General features: G+C 51.3%; 1 protein-coding gene across 1 annotated transcript in view; it reads right to left on the reverse strand.

The window, feature by feature from the left end:
* Window positions 1-13,248: 13,248 nt before the first annotated feature.
* The window catches only part of LOC103609133 (CBP80/20-dependent translation initiation factor-like), a 42,534-nt gene continuing 38,655 nt past the window's right edge, over window positions 13,249-17,127 (reverse strand). The window contains exon 4 of the mRNA XM_008593491.1: window positions 13,249-13,387. Coding sequence (XP_008591713.1) covers window positions 13,379-13,387 — 9 coding nt within the window. The 3' untranslated portion in view covers window positions 13,249-13,378. The remainder of the gene's footprint in view (window positions 13,388-17,127) is intronic.

Genomic DNA, 17,127 nt, shown 5'->3' on the forward strand with positions numbered 1-17,127 from the left:
CACTGAGGGTTGCGATCCGTTGCCGGACATGGAAAAAGACAAAAGACAAAAAAAAAAAAGTATTCGGCGAATTCTTTATATTGGAAAGAGGAAAGCGATTTTCAAATCAGAGATGCTTCATATTTTATTTGGCTTAAATTTCCTTCCTTCAGCTTTCTGTTCTAATGTCACCTCCTTGGGGAGGTGTCCGTTGAGGGTCCCTCCACAAGAGCAGCCCCCACGGCTCCTCATCTTGACTCCACTGTATTTTCCTCCTAGCCCTTATCACCTGATGTTAGGGCCTTTATTTGTTGATCTGACCCTTCTTTAGGGAGAGTTTCACAAAGGCAGGGATCTTGTCTGTCTTATCCATTGTCATGTGCTCTAGAATGGGACCTGGCTCACAGGAGGGGCTCAGTGAACATGTGTGGCCTGATGGATAAATATTCCATGATAAGTGACCAGACATCTCTTCTCTAAGAGGCCAACCTGTCCAAAGGGCCAGGCTGCTGCCATTCTTTTTCAATGTATTCACCTGACTCACCCTTTCTTTTAATTGAAGAAAATATTTCACTTCCCAGATGTTTTCTTCCCGCCTTCTGTGTGCCAGCCCAGGTCCCTGATCCAGGGCCTTCTCATAGCTTTGGTTTCACTTTTGTGGGTAACATTTTTTGCCATAAGGTGATATTCACTGGCTCATTGGGGATTTTTTTTTTCCCTTTTCAGGGTTGCTTCAGGTAAGGTCATGCCATTCCAGAGTGCAGCCCTTGGGTGGTATGGCGGGGTCACCTGTGATTTGAGTGTAGCTCTTCCCCAGCCCGGAGTGTCCCCTTCAGTCGGACTGTCTCCCTCTGGGCTGTTTGCTGAGGCCCTCGCGACCCACCTGCAGGCTTTCCTCCTCAGTTCCCCCCACTGGTAATGCCCTCTTGCTCCTCTGTCCCTGTCACCAGCCCAGGGCCTGCTGCCTGCCCCCAGTGGCCAGAAGCTGACCCTGGATAGTTCCTAGAAGGCTCCTGCCCCACCCGGTCATTATCATTCGGGAGGAGCCCAGGACAGGAGCTTCCACCTCAAAGAAGGCAACACAGTCTTTTCTTGGCACCTGTTTGGATTGACGGTGAGGTACTGGGAGGGGAATTCCCAAGCCTAGGGCTGGTCCAGAGCATGGAACCCAGAGACACACAACATATCGGGTCACTCCTGGCCTGAGAGAGGACCCTGAATGTTCCATTTCCTGTCAGTTCCTGAGACTTCTGGGCTCCATGAAACTCCTCAGAATCCTTATGGAAAAGGATTCAGGGATGTTAAGCCACCCCAAGTTGGTTTCTGTGGCTTGAGACCAAAAAGAACTGATCAGTGCGACAACTGGCTCCTCCTATGTGATGAGATAATGGATTCCTGGGCCCTGGGAAGACAGGTGAGAATAGGGCCCGGGAACTGGGGATCAGGACTGCTCAGTGGGCAGAGTCAGAGAGGAGGATGGGCTGAGGCTGTGTGGGCCGTGCTTCCGCGGAGCTCAGAGTCAGGAGAGGAGGAGAAGAAGGAAATGGCAGTCCTACTGGGCAGTGGCCACAGGCCCTGCCTCTCACACACCCACTCAGGGCAGCTCCGTGGAGGGATCGCCCAGGTCTTGGCGTCAGTCTGACTGGGTCAGGCAGATCTTCTTGGCTTAAATGAGTCACATGTGCAATGTATCTGGCACATAGTAGGTGTTTAACAAGTGGCAGAGAGACCTCCTGGTAGTTGTATCCTGAGTCACTCTATCCATCAAAGCCTGACCGGGACCTGGCCACCCCCTTCCTGGCAGACTGTGTGTGCAGCCCCAGCCAAGGGGTGTGCCCGCTGGTTGTACTCACAGCTGGCCATCACGGCCACATCCTGGCCATGGCTGCCAGTCTTGGCTCTGTCCTGCTGAGTCCTGAGGCCTGGACCTGGGGATTCAGCTGTACCTTGACCTTGCACACTGGAATCTGGCAACAGCTTGTTGTGGCTTCTCATCTTGTCTGGTGGGAGAAGGTGTCCCAGAGACTGAGTGAGCTCGGGGCTGCAGTCTCTGCCCCAGGCTGGTGGCTTGCCATGAGTTCTGCTGTCAGCTGGGCCCTGAACCACTCCCTGGGTTTGGGCATGTCCTTTCTCACCGCAGGCTTGGACCTTTCCCTGAGTATCCTTGACCTCACTGACCCATGACCATGTACCCACCAGACAGTGCCAAAGTTGTGGGCATGCACTGCTTCACTCTGCTCTGCCCCCAGACACTTAGGATTCACAGGTGCCAGGGACAGAAGCCCTCTGAACTAGCTTAAGCACACAGGTCTGAACTGGCTTCCATGAGAGTGGGGTCCAAGGACACAGCCTGTCCATGCGGCTTGAACGACCATTCCAGGCTGGTCCTCCCCTCTCTCTTGCCTCTGCTTGTCTGGGCTTTGACTTGCATGTTGATTGCTTTCTTTCCTGCCACAGACANTCTCTTCTCTAAGAGGCCAACCTGTCCAAAGGGCCAGGCTGCTGCCATTCTTTTTCAATGTGTTCACCTGACTCACCCTTTCTTTTAATTGAAGAAAATATTTCACTTCCCAGATGTTTTCTTCCCACCTTCTGTGTGCCAGCCCAGGTCCCTGATCCAGGGCCTTCTCATAGCTTTGGTTTCACTTTTGTGGGTAACATTTTTTGCCATAAGGTGATATTCACTGGCTCATTGGGGATTTTTTTTTCCCTTTTCAGGGTTGCTTCAGGTAAGGTCATGCCATTCCAGAGTGCAGCCCTTGGGTGGTGTGGCGGGGTCACCTGTGATTTGAGTGTAGCTCTTCCCCAGCCCGGAGTGTCCCCTTCAGTCGGACTGTCTCCCTCTGGGCTGTTTGCTGAGGCCCTCGCGACCCACCTGCAGGCTTTCCTCCTCAGTTCCCCCCACTGGTAATGCCCTCTTGCTCCTCTGTCCCTGTCACCAGCCCAGGGCCTGCTGCCTGCCCCCAGTGGCCAGAAGCTGACCCTGGATAGTTCCTAGAAGGCTCCTGCCCCACCCGGTCATTATCATTCGGGAGGAGCCCAGGACAGGAGCTTCCACCTCAAAGAAGGCAACACAGTCTTTTCTTGGCACCTGTTTGGATTGACGGTGAGGTACTGGGAGGGGAATTCCCAAGCCTAGGGCTGGTCCAGAGCATGGAACCCAGAGACACACAACATATCGGGTCACTCCTGGCCTGAGAGAGGACCCTGAATGTTCCATTTCCTGTCAGTTCCTGAGACTTCTGGGCTCCATGAAACTCCTCAGAATCCTTATGGAAAAGGATTCAGGGATGTTAAGCCACCCCAAGTTGGTTTCTGTGGCTTGAGACCAAAAAGAACTGATCAGTGTGACAACTGGCTCCTCCTATGTGATGAGATAATGGATTCCTGGGCCCTGGGAAGACAGGTGAGAATAGGGCCCGGGAACTGGGGATCAGGACTGCTCAGTGGGCAGAGTCAGAGAGGAGGATGGGCTGAGGCTGTGTGGGCCGTGCTTCCGCGGAGCTCAGAGTCAGGAGAGGAGGAGAAGAAGGAAATGGCAGTCCTACTGGGCAGTGGCCACAGGCCCTGCCTCTCACACACCCACTCAGGGCAGCTCCGTGGAGGGATCGCCCAGGTCTTGGCGTCAGTCTGACTGGGTCAGGCAGATCTTCTTGGCTTAAATGAGTCACATGTGCAATGTATCTGGCACATAGTAGGTGTTTAACAAGTGGCAGAGAGACCTCCTGGTAGTTGTATCCTGAGTCACTCTATCCATCAAAGCCTGACCGGGACCTGGCCACCCCCTTCCTGGCAGACTGTGTGTGCAGCCCCAGCCAAGGGGTGTGCCCGCTGGTTGTACTCACAGCTGGCCATCACGGCCACATCCTGGCCATGGCTGCCAGTCTTGGCTCTGTCCTGCTGAGTCCTGAGGCCTGGACCTGGGGATTCAGCTGTACCTTGACCTTGCACACTGGAATCTGGCAACAGCTTGTTGTGGCTTCTCATCTTGTCTGGTGGGAGAAGGTGTCCCAGAGACTGAGTGAGCTCGGGGCTGCAGTCTCTGCCCCAGGCTGGTGGCTTGCCATGAGTTCTGCTGTCAGCTGGGCCCTGAACCACTCCCTGGGTTTGGGCATGTCCTTTCTCACCGCAGGCTTGGACCTTTCCCTGAGTATCCTTGACCTCACTGACCCATGACCATGTACCCACCAGACAGTGCCAAAGTTGTGGGCATGCACTGCTTCACTCTGCTCTGCCCCCAGACACTTAGGATTCACAGGTGCCAGGGACAGAAGCCCTCTGAACTAGCTTAAGCACACAGGTCTGAACTGGCTTCCATGAGAGTGGGGTCCAAGGACACAGCCTGTCCATGCGGCTTGAACGACCATTCCAGGCTGGTCCTCCCCTCTCTAAGCACACAGGTCTGAACTGGCTTCCATGAGAGTGGGGTCCAAGGACACAGCCTGTCCATGCAGCTTGAACGACCATTCCAGGCTGGTCCTCCCCTCTCTCTTGCCTTGCCTCTGCTTGTCTGGGCTTTGACTTGCATGTTGATTGCTTTCTTTCCTGCCACAGACAGGTTCTCCCTTGCCATGGCAAAGGATTCAGCAACGTTAAGCCAAAGATGGCTGTCAGTAGCTCCTCATCTCTTTTCTAATGGCTCATGAGACAAAAGGAAGACAGATCCTGTCTCTCCTAGTGTCTAACCCTCAAATCTCAGGGAGGATTCTGATTGGCTTTGCTAGTCACATGACCATCCTTCAGCCCAATCACTATGGATGTGGGGATGGGGTTACCTGATTGGCCAGACTTAGGTCATGTGGCCATTCTGTGGTTGGGCAGGTGGGCCCTGCCACAGATCCCTAGACCTCACACAGAGACAACAGCTGCCCAGTGCAAATACAGACCCTGGCCGGGACCATCAGGTGGCTGTCACCTGTGCCTGGAACTCCTGAGCATCACGTCAAGTTCCCTACATGCTGGCAGTGACTGCTGCCCTTTCTGTCCCACCCAAAAGAGTGGAGAGAGAGTGACATTATAAGAATGATCTTGAATCTCCTCTAGTCAATAGACATGAACATCATGCCCCAAATGTCAGCCTTTTAACAATTATTAATGAAAGATTATTGGAGACATTCTCTGTGACTGATGGTTCATGACACTGGCTGGGAATGCTTCCTCTCTGGCACTTGGCTCCAGGCAAAGGGCACACACTGTGGCTGGGAACTGCCATCAGCCACTTCCAGTTGAATCTAGATCATTCTGGAGACATTTGCAAGCTTCCCAGGCTGTGAGCTAACAGAATATTTCTGTTGGCAAAATCAGGTCAGGTAAGCTCAGCTCTGCTGATCCGTGGGAGGGGGCGGGGGGCGGCGCTGGGCTGCTGTGGAGAGAAGCTGAGAAGTCGGGCTGATTCAGTGGGAATTCTGTCTCACACTTATGCAGGCGTGAAGCCTCATTCTCAGGCAAGGGGAGCCAGCACCTGCTGTGGCTGTGGCCTTGAAAAGCCCTCAGAAGAGGCTGCAAGTTTTCCTTTCAGCCCGAGGAAGAAAAGAGGTCTGGATTGTCAGATGAAGAATACCAGTGGATGAGCAGGAATTCCTCAAAGCAAGGTCTCACCAGCTTCAGCCTCAGGGAAGACATAGATACTACTTGCCAGATACAGAGGTATTGGGGGAGCTGAAGTCCACAGACCTGAGGGCAGCCCTCAGTCATCAGACACTTGGTAGACAGTGCCTGTGCTGGCACCACAGTCTCACTGCTGCCTGCCTGGTTTCGATGCAATAGTCCCACCCTACACTTAACACAGCACTATACCTTTCCAAGCACTTCCTACAGCTTTACCGGCTCCACCCCACAGCATCTCACTGGAGGATGAGGTTCCTTGATCTGACCACCTTCTGAGGTTGGCAGGGCTGGAACCAAGGTCTCGGATTCTGAGTCCGGTGCTCTTTCTACCCCCCAAGGTGTCCTGTTTGGAAAGGCCCTCACACAGACCCAATAGCAGCCGCCCCCACTCTATACTTCCTTCCACATCCCCCAGAGGAGGCGGAGAAGCTGTTGTCTCTGCAGAACTGGGATTTATCCCTGCCTGGCTGCCGTCCTACCTAGGAGAGCAGCTGAGGGCTTGGAGACAGGTATTTACCAGGGCCTAGTCCCAGCACAGGTAGGTCTCATTCATTATACAGAGCTCTCTGTGCGCACCGGGAGTGGCAGGGGTGGGGGATTGGTTGGGGGGTGGGGGTATTCGCTATGGCCTCAGCCTGAGGAGCAAGCCAACTGCAAAATAAAAGGGCAACAAAGCCAGCTAGTCGCTGCCTGTGCCTCTGTGTGCCCATCTGTAAAATGGAAAGAGACCATTCGACCTGCATCCAGGCTCAAAGAGGCAATGGAGTGACGAAACAGGTGTGAAAAATCCTCCCTAAATACAACAGGGTTACTATGCCCATATTCTACAATTCGAGAAACTGAAGTACACAAGGACAGATGTTCTGTCTGGGGTTTCCTGTGTAAGGAATTGGGAGCTGGGGCCAGAATCCAGCTTATCCAGCTTTTGGGAAATTTCTAGAGTCTGCTCCCAGAGTTTCTGATTGGACCAGGTTCTACTAAGAGGGTCGGGTCCCCATCCACAGGCAGAAATGCTGTCTGGGATCCCACTGCTCTGGGCCGGGCCCACAGGAAGCAATTGGAAACTGAAGAAATGACTTTCGAAATCCTACTTTCAATGAGCGGCCCAATTACTTCTGAAATTGTCCGGAAGGCTGACGTTAAAAATAGATGATTACACAGGCGTTATTAAACTATTTATAGAATTTGAGAAAACCCCTTGAAATGCTCACGAAATCATTTGGCCTATAATGGGGATTCCAGAATGACTCAGCCTGTAGCCCAAATCCACCCGTGACTTTTAACTTTGCCGGAGATGAAGTCTTCAAAAGTCACGTTAACATTCACGTGGCATTATCCCTCAAGGAAGCTGTAATGGGGGTGTGCATGTCTTTGATCAATCCATGTCCCAAAGTGTTTACTGGACGCCAGTCAAGCAAGAGACATGGGTGGGGCACACGGAGGGACAGCAGGGGAGCCAGCACAAGAGGAGAAGGGGGCAAAGTCCCGCAGGCTTGGGGAAGGCCTAAATTTGCGTCTGTGAGATGGGGATCCTGGCTTGTGCCCTGCCTCTGGCAACCGTATGGGGATAGAGATGTGGAAGCGATCGTCATGGCTGTCATTTTCTGCAAAGACATAGAAGGAAGCTGTCTGCATCAGGCTCCATCTGAACAGGCCTCTCTGTTGCAACATGTCGTTCTGTTCGGTCCTTGCCAAGTGGATTTGGTGATGTCCGTTATGTGCAGTGCTGCCGGGCTGGGATGGTCTTGTAGAAAGTGCTCAGGCCCTCTCCAGGGCTGTGAGCTCTAGTCTGAAGACCAGATGGGCTCCTCATGTTGTTCCTAAGGAGCCTCAGGCCACCTGTGGGGATGGGAGAGGGGCGGTCGAGTGTGCAGACTCGGAGCTCCTAGATCCCAGGCAGAGGCCCTCTGCTGGGTCTGTTTCACACAGTTGGGTTGAGGATATGCCTGAGATTCAGTTTGGGAAAAATACCTCTGCTGCTAAAAATATATGAAAACTACTGGTGTGTCAAGAAGTGCACAGGGGACTTGAAAGCCAGACAGGCTCGGATGAGTCTCCCTGACTGACTCCCACCTTGGGCCTGGGCAAGCCCCCTGACCTCTCACAGTTTCACGCTCCCACCCAGGGAAGGGTAATAGAGCTAAACACAATGAGAATGCAAATTGTCTGGCCAGGGGAGATACTCAAACTTCATCCCCTCCTGTTCCCCTGGCCTTCCCAAGTTGGGCCCAAGGACATGCATGTGTGTGGAGGCCTCCCATGCCAGGTGTGATGGGATAGCCTGGCCAGCCTCCCGCTCCTTGGCCAGTGCGTGGTGGGAATCAGGGCTGGGCGAGGGAGGCGGTTCTCTGCAGAGAGGGGGAAGAGTAGGCAGTTACTGACGTCCGCTGACTGAGGGTGGAGGGAAGACACGGGCGGGCCGGAGGTGGGGAAAGGGGTGGGCAGACCTCCACTGGGAGCCGATGTTCAGGCAAGCACTGGTTTTGCAGGCATATTTTTCTTCCTTGTCTAGATTGTAAGCCTCCCGGACAAGTAACTCTTCTCAGCCTTTTTCACGTTTTTGGCAGAGATGAGAGCTGGATGTAAAACAGCAGTTTGGGGACTCTTGTTGACTTGATTTGAGTGGAGGCCCTTAACGTACTTCTGATGAGGGGTGTGCTAACCATGACATACTGGTAGAGTTGGGGGAGAAAAATACATCCTGTCTCCAGGCATACTGAGATGCCCCATCCCACCCCACTGCGCTTCTCTCACCAGGGCTGGGGACACTCTTGCTCTGGCCCTTGGAAAGCTGATTCACATGCTCATCCTTCAGGTCTCAGCCTATCTGTCTTCTCCTGCCTTCTCTAAGTAGGTCCTCCACTCTTGCTGCTGTCACTGTATCCTGTTTGCTCTTCAGCATAGCACATGTCACAATTTGAAACTGCACACTTGTTGGCTTATATGTTCAGTGACTGCCTCTCCCACTTTGAGTACAAGCTCCAAGAGGGCAGAGGAACCATGTCTGTTTTCTTCGCCAATACACCCAGCATCTAGGGCATCTAGATGTATTTGCTGAGTTAACTGAATAAATGAATGGGGGACTCTAAGGCAATGGCAACCCCAGGGAGGAAATATTGTTAGGGCACACAGCGAGGTAGTCTTCTGGCCCCTACACTAGTGAGTAAGTTCCCTGCTAGGTCTGAGCTTGGCCTTGGCAAAAGATCAGAGAGGACATGAAAAGGAGATGATTCTGGCTTTAGGTTGTAACAGAAGTCCCTTAGGAAAAAGCGTAGCTGCTAAGGTGGGGAGTTTGTTCTGTCCTTACTTAGGTTTCCACTCACATCAAGGTAGATGTGAGCTGATTCCTCACCAATGTGGGATCCCACATGACCCAAGAGAGAAGGGGGAGCCCTGAGATCAGAAAGGGGTGCGTTATCATGACTGAGAAATGCTCTAGTGGAAAGGCCAGAAGATCTGTCATTTGTGGCTATGTGACCTTGGGCAAGTTATTCACCTTGTTGTGCCTCAGTTTGGTCATCCACAAAATGGGGCTGATTATACTTGTCCCAACAGGCTCATAAGTTGTGGTGAAGACTGAATGAAGCAATAGATATAAAATCAGCTTGTGAACTGAGAGTGCTCTACATATCTGGAGATGGTGCCTTGCTTATCAGCCCCTTAAAATCCGGCGTGGTCCTGGTGCAAAGTTAGATGGCTCAGTGGACACTTTCTGAACTGAGCCACGTGAGCACGGCTGCTGGCTGGCACTGTTTGCTTTCTCTTCTCCAAGCCTTGCTGAGCTGGGGGGCCCCATCTGCCTCAAGATTAGAACAGGCTGGCCGCGTGTTGGCCCTGTTGACATTTTGGGCCAGATCATCTTTTTTGTTGAGGGCTGTCCCGTGCACTGTCGGCCTCTACCCACTCCATGCCAGGAGAAGCCTCTACCCTCACGCCCAATTGTGGAAACCCAGAATGTCTCTAGACATTGCCAAGTGTCTGTGGTGGCAAAATTGCCCCAGCTGAGGACCACTGCCCAGACAGACAACCTTGCACACTCCTGCCCCCACCCAGGGGGCAACTTCTGGGGACACAGTAAGACTCAGAGGTATTTGAAAAATAGGAAGCATATCCAGTGAAGGAGCTTACAAAGTAAGGCTATACAGGAGAACCCCTAGAACTGTCCTTAGAAACTTCTGGGGGCTGCCTGTGATACACTGGCCTGCCAAGCAGCTACTTCACTGGACTTAGAACAGCACTTGTGCTAACACAACACACACCCAGTAGTGAGTGTATACAACCTGTTCCCTGCACTTAATCCACAGACCACAACCATTTCCCCCCTTGTGGACAACAGACACAAAATTATGGTTTTTTTTTAAAAGTGTGAGCCCTTATGTGTGATGAATCCAAAACCCAAGAGGTTAAAAATAAAGCGTGGGCTCGGAACGGACAGCTCTGTGCTTAGGTTGTGATGTCAGCACCATGAACAAATTATCTTTCATCAGTCTGACTGTATTTTTAAATGTGAACAGCTTAGCATGCCTAACACTACTAATTTGGGGGTGACTTGGACGACAGATTATTCAACTGCGTTTACCAGATGACGCAGACAAATACTTCCCACGCCAATGTCCCCAGATAAAAATAACGCCAGCACCCTCACAGGTCTGCAGGAGGAAAGGACAGGAAGCTGGAGGTATCAGCTGTGTCTGGCACCTCCTTGCCTGCCCGCCTGCCCTTGCTGCAGGCAGAGGAAGTGCTACCCAGGTGACAAGGGATGCTCTGACTGTGGTCAGAAGAGTGAAGAGGCCTGGCATGGTCTCCTTCCATGTGTCACTGGTTCTGCCCACCACAGAGGGTTCTGCTTCCTCGGCAGACATCCAAGGACAGCATAGACAGCACCATGTGAGAGTGGGCAAGTCACTCGGCCTTACTCAGCCCCATCTGGAGAATGGGTCAATAAGATGTGCCCTGCTACCCTTCCCAGGTACTGTGAGATTTAAATGCCTGACACCTGTCTTGCAGGGGAGAGGTTGGCTGTAGGTCTACTAGTGCAGGCCTCAGTGGGGTGATCCAACAGACACTTGAAAGAGCCCCCTCTGCCTCACAGCACCCCACCCCCATCACGGCATGCCACAGTGCCTGAGGCCATCCCACTAGGGCACACTGTTAGGATAAGGCTCTGTTTCTCCAACAAATCCCCAGTCAAACCTTAGGGTAGAACATCAACCACAAATCATGCTGGCATACTTCCACTGATTAGACACTTGCCCTTCTATGAGAAAAACAGGACTGGAGACAGGTGAGTTTTGAAGGAAGGGAAGTTAGGGACAGTTTAGATACCCCTCATGGGTAGTACTATGGGAAATCATCTCCAGGGTGGCTGATCACAGGAGGCCTGGGAGTCCATGGGGGACTATGGTGAGGACATTGGGGACCTGGGTGGGAGGAAAGGCAATTAGGCCTTTTTGCTCTAAGCTGGGCATATCTGTTCAGCCATCAGAGAAAAGGCTTGAGCTGCATAAGGGATGGTCTATAGGAAACTGCAGGTGTCCAACCCAGACTTACCAAGCAGTGAGATTAGGGGAAACAATTCCCACTGTGCAGGTCCCATCAGTAACCCTAGGGATTTGAGTAGTAGTGCACTCACAAGTATTCCAGAAGCTACAAGCGTGTAAAAGAGGCAAGCCTGTTCTAAGTCTCTCTCCACCTTGGGGCGGCTGTGGGCTGCGCCAGTTTGAGTGTGCAGGGCAGGTGTGCACCGGGTATCTATCAACAGAAGTTCAGGTGGCTGCTTCTTTGTAAAAATGTCCATGTAGATAAGCTGCTTTCTGCTCTAACCATCTCCAACCTGTCTCCTCTTTCTGCACACAGACCCCCACTGATCCAAAAACATGCAGAATAGTGGAAATGTTTGCCATTTTCAAAACTGGGCTTTCGGGGGTTATTTCTTTCTCTGCTCTAAGCCTGCAGTTCCAGTCATTTCCAACACATGAAAGATGGCACCTGGCTGTGGACTTGGCTTTCCCAAGGAATAGATGGCTCATGTTGGGGGGAAAGCCCATTTTCCATAAACATTAAACTCTTAAACAAAGAAAGAGGTTTTCTCTTAATGGTCTGAAATTCTTCCCTACACAGCAGAATTCTTAGTTATCAGACTGGTGACATGAAAGAAGGGAGGGGTACACAAGCTTTGAACCCATTTCTGGGGATACAGAGGAAAGACGTCTAGTTATATTTTCCAGGTTAATAAGCTCCCAGGGATAATAGAATCACCTATCTGAAAGAGCTCAGGAAATACAGATACCTCTTTACAAGCCATTTTAAGAAACCAAAATAAAATAAAATATAACAAAGAAGTGATTTTTTTCCCCCAACAACCACCTTCATTAGATAGAAGAATTCATTGCAGGCTTCTTTTAATCTGTGAACTCCCTTAAAATACTCCTGCCTACATGAGAAGGTGAAATACAGGCTTGCACCTGTGGCANATTTACCAGGGCCTAGTCCCAGCACAGGTAGGTCTCATTCATTATACAGAGCTCTCTGTGCGCACCGGGAGTGGCAGGGGTGGGGGATTGGTTGGGGGGTGGGGGTATTCGCTATGGCCTCAGCCTGAGGAGCAAGCCAACTGCAAAATAAAAGGGCAACAAAGCCAGCTAGTCGCTGCCTGTGCCTCTGTGTGCCCATCTGTAAAATGGAAAGAGACCATTCGACCTGCATCCAGGCTCAAAGAGGCAATGGAGTGACGAAACAGGTGTGAAAAATCCTCCCTAAATACAACAGGGTTACTATGCCCATATTCTACAATTCGAGAAACTGAAGTACACAAGGACAGATGTTCTGTCTGGGGTTTCCTGTGTAAGGAATTGGGAGCTGGGGCCAGAATCCAGCTTATCCAGCTTTTGGGAAATTTCTAGAGTCTGCTCCCAGAGTTTCTGATTGGACCAGGTTCTACTAAGAGGGTCGGGTCCCCATCCACAGGCAGAAATGCTGTCTGGGATCCCACTGCTCTGGGCCGGGCCCACAGGAAGCAATTGGAAACTGAAGAAATGACTTTCGAAATCCTACTTTCAATGAGCGGCCCAATTACTTCTGAAATTGTCCGGAAGGCTGACGTTAAAAATAGATGATTACACAGGCGTTATTAAACTATTTATAGAATTTGAGAAAACCCCTTGAAATGCTCACGAAATCATTTGGCCTATAATGGGGATTCCAGAATGACTCAGCCTGTAGCCCAAATCCACCCGTGACTTTTAACTTTGCCGGAGATGAAGTCTTCAAAAGTCACGTTAACATTCACGTGGCATTATCCCTCAAGGAAGCTGTAATGGGGGTGTGCATGTCTTTGATCAATCCATGTCCCAAAGTGTTTACTGGACGCCAGTCAAGCAAGAGACATGGGTGGGGCACACGGAGGGACAGCAGGGGAGCCAGCACAAGAGGAGAAGGGGGCAAAGTCCCGCAGGCTTGGGGAAGGCCTAAATTTGCGTCTGTGAGATGGGGATCCTGGCTTGTGCCCTGCCTCTGGCAACCGTATGGGGATAGAGATGTGGAAGCGATCGTCATGGCTGTCATTTTCTGCAAAGACATAGAAGGAAGCTGTCTGCATCAGGCTCCATCTGAACAGGCCTCTCTGTTGCAACATGTCGTTCTGTTCGGTCCTTGCCAAGTGGATTTGGTGATGTCCGTTATGTGCAGTGCTGCCGGGCTGGGATGGTCTTGTAGAAAGTGCTCAGGCCCTCTCCAGGGCTGTGAGCTCTAGTCTGAAGACCAGATGGGCTCCTCATGTTGTTCCTAAGGAGCCTCAGGCCACCTGTGGGGATGGGAGAGGGGCGGTCGAGTGTGCAGACTCGGAGCTCCTAGATCCCAGGCAGAGGCCCTCTGCTGGGTCTGTTTCACACAGTTGGGTTGAGGATATGCCTGAGATTCAGTTTGGGAAAAATACCTCTGCTGCTAAAAATATATGAAAACTACTGGTGTGTCAAGAAGTGCACAGGGGACTTGAAAGCCAGACAGGCTCGGATGAGGCTCCCTGACTGACTCCCACCTTGGGCCTGGGCAAGCCCCCTGACCTCTCACAGTTTCACGCTCCCACCCAGGGAAGGGTAATAGAGCTAAACACAATGAGAATGCAAATTGTCTGGCCAGGGGAGATACTCAAACTTCATCCCCTCCTGTTCCCCTGGCCTTCCCAAGTTGGGCCCAAGGACATGCATGTGTGTGGAGGCCTCCCATGCCAGGTGTGATGGGATAGCCTGGCCAGCCTCCCGCTCCTTGGCCAGTGCGTGGTGGGAATCAGGGCTGGGCGAGGGAGGCGGTTCTCTGCAGAGAGGGGGAAGAGTAGGCAGTTACTGACGTCCGCTGACTGAGGGTGGAGGGAAGACACAGGCGGGCCGGAGGTGGGGAAAGGGGTGGGCAGACCTCCACTGGGAGCCGATGTTCAGGCGAGCACTGGTTTTGCAGGCATATTTTTCTTCCTTGTCTAGATTGTAAGCCTCCCGGACAAGTAACTCTTCTCAGCCTTTTTCACGTTTTTGGCAGAGATGAGAGCTGGATGTAAAACAGCAGTTTGGGGACTCTTGTTGACTTGATTTGAGTGGAGGCCCTTAACGTACTTCTGATGAGGGGTGTGCTAACCATGACATACTGGTAGAGTTGGGGGAGAAAAATACATCCTGTCTCCAGGCATACTGAGATGCCCCATCCCACCCCACTGCGCTTCTCTCACCAGGGCTGGGGACACTCTTGCTCTGGCCCTTGGAAAGCTGATTCACATGCTCATCCTTCAGGTCTAAAGCGTGGGCTCGGAACGGACAGCTCTGTGCTTAGGTTGTGATGTCAGCACCATGAACAAATTATCTTTCATCAGTCTGACTGTATTTTTAAATGTGAACAGCTTAGCATGCCTAACACTACTAATTTGGGGGTGACTTGGACGACAGATTATTCAACTGCGTTTACCAGATGACGCAGACAAATACTTCCCACGCCAATGTCCCCAGATAAAAATAACGCCAGCACCCTCACAGGTCTGCAGGAGGAAAGGACAGGAAGCTGGAGGTATCAGCTGTGTCTGGCACCTCCTTGCCTGCCCGCCTGCCCTTGCTGCAGGCAGAGGAAGTGCTACCCAGGTGACAAGGGATGCTCTGACTGTGGTCAGAAGAGTGAAGAGGCCTGGCATGGTCTCCTTCCATGTGTCACTGGTTCTGCCCACCACAGAGGGTTCTGCTTCCTCGGCAGACATCCAAGGACAGCATAGACAGCACCATGTGAGAGTGGGCAAGTCACTCGGCCTTACTCAGCCCCATCTGGAGAATGGGTCAATAAGATGTGCCCTGCTACCCTTCCCAGGTACTGTGAGATTTAAATGCCTGACACCTGTCTTGCAGGGGAGAGGTTGGCTGTAGGTCTACTAGTGCAGGCCTCAGTGGGGTGATCCAACAGACACTTGAAAGAGCCCCCTCTGCCTCACAGCACCCCACCCCCATCACGGCATGCCACAGTGCCTGAGGCCATCCCACTAGGGCACACTGTTAGGATAAGGCTCTGTTTCTCCAACAAATCCCCAGTCAAACCTTAGGGTAGAACATCAACCACAAATCATGCTGGCATACTTCCACTGATTAGACACTTGCCCTTCTATGAGAAAAACAGGACTGGAGACAGGTGAGATTTGAAGGAAGGGAAGTTAGGGACAGTTTAGATACCCCTCATGGGTAGTACTATGGGAAATCATCTCCAGGGTGGCTGATCACAGGAGGCCTGGGAGTCCATGGGGGACTATGGTGAGGACATTGGGGACCTGGGTGGGAGGAAAGGCAATTAGGCCTTTTTGCTCTAAGCTGGGCATATCTGTTCAGCCATCAGAGAAAAGGCTTGAGCTGCATAAGGGATGGTCTATAGGAAACTGCAGGTGTCCAACCCAGACTTACCAAGCAGTGAGATTAGGGGAAACAATTCCCACTGTGCAGGTCCCATCAGTAACCCTAGGGATTTGAGTAGTAGTGCACTCACAAGTATTCCAGAAGCTACAAGCGTGTAAAAGAGGCAAGCCTGTTCTAAGTCTCTCTCCACCTTGGGGCGGCTGTGGGCTGCGCCAGTTTGAGTGTGCAGGGCAGGTGTGCACCGGGTATCTATCAACAGAAGTTCAGGTGGCTGCTTCTTTGTAAAAATGTCCATGTAGATAAGCTGCTTTCTGCTCTAACCATCTCCAACCTGTCTCCTCTTTCTGCACACAGACCCCCACTGATCCAAAAACATGCAGAATAGTGGAAATGTTTGCCATTTTCAAAACTGGGCTTTCGGGGGTTATTTCTTTCTCTGCTCTAAGCCTGCAGTTCCAGTCATTTCCAACACATGAAAGATGGCACCTGGCTGTGGACTTGGCTTTCCCAAGGAATAGATGGCTCATGTTGGGGGGAAAGCCCATTTTCCATAAACATTAAACTCTTAAACAAAGAAAGAGGTTTTCTCTTAATGGTCTGAAATTCTTCCCTACACAGCAGAATTCTTAGTTATCAGACTGGTGACATGAAAGAAGGGAGGGGTACACAAGCTTTGAACCCATTTCTGGGGATACAGAGGAAAGACGTCTAGTTATATTTTCCAGGTTAATAAGCTCCCAGGGATAATAGAATCACCTATCTGAAAGAGCTCAGGAAATACAGATACCTCTTTACAAGCCATTTTAAGAAACCAAAATAAAATAAAATATAACAAAGAAGTAATTTTTTTCCCCCAACAACCACCTTCATTAGATAGAAGAATTCATTGCAGGCTTCTTTTAATCTGGGAACTCCCTTAAAATACTCCTGCCTACATGAGAAGGTGAAATACAGGCTTGCACCTGTGGCAGATTTTTTTCCCCCAACAACCACCTTCATTAGATAGAAGAATTCATTGCAGGCTTCTTTTAATCTGTGAACTCCCTTAAAATACTCCTGCCTACATGAGAAGGTGAAATACAGGCTTGCACCTGTGGCAGCCCAGGAGACTGTCATTTCTCAAAAATTCCAAGTTATCATAACCCCAGGAAACTGTGACCTTGGAGAAATCAGGCTGGCAGAGAAGCTAAGGCCCATCAGCAGAAAGCAGGGGACTTTGGAGGGGCCCAGGCATGCTGGGGAGAATGGCAGTTTCATGAGCTCTTGGGACACATCCATGCTCCAATGAGCCTTTCTCCAGCAACTAAGTCATGGTTTGACACTCTGTCCTTCAAGGAAAAGATAACCTTGCTGCTGAGGCTCAAAATACCTGGCCAGGAGTAACGCTGCCTGCTTCTAAAACACGGCTTATTCCTAAGGAGAAGGTGATATCTATTAACAGAAGAAGTGAAGGTAAAACTAACCAGTTATGATTTCCACATTCTGTCATGGATCCTCATACAGGACTCTAGCCAGCGAATTTGGAGTCTACAATCATCCATACATCCACCCATTTATCCATCCATCTATCCGTCCAGCCACTTACGCACCCACCCAGCCACCCATGCATCCACCCACCCACCCACCCACCCACTCACCCATCCATCCATCCATCTATACCCCATCGACC

Source organism: Galeopterus variegatus, unplaced genomic scaffold, assembly GCF_000696425.1.
Source record: "Galeopterus variegatus unplaced genomic scaffold, G_variegatus-3.0.2 Scaffold9238, whole genome shotgun sequence".
Taxonomy (NCBI): domain Eukaryota; kingdom Metazoa; phylum Chordata; class Mammalia; order Dermoptera; family Cynocephalidae; genus Galeopterus; species Galeopterus variegatus.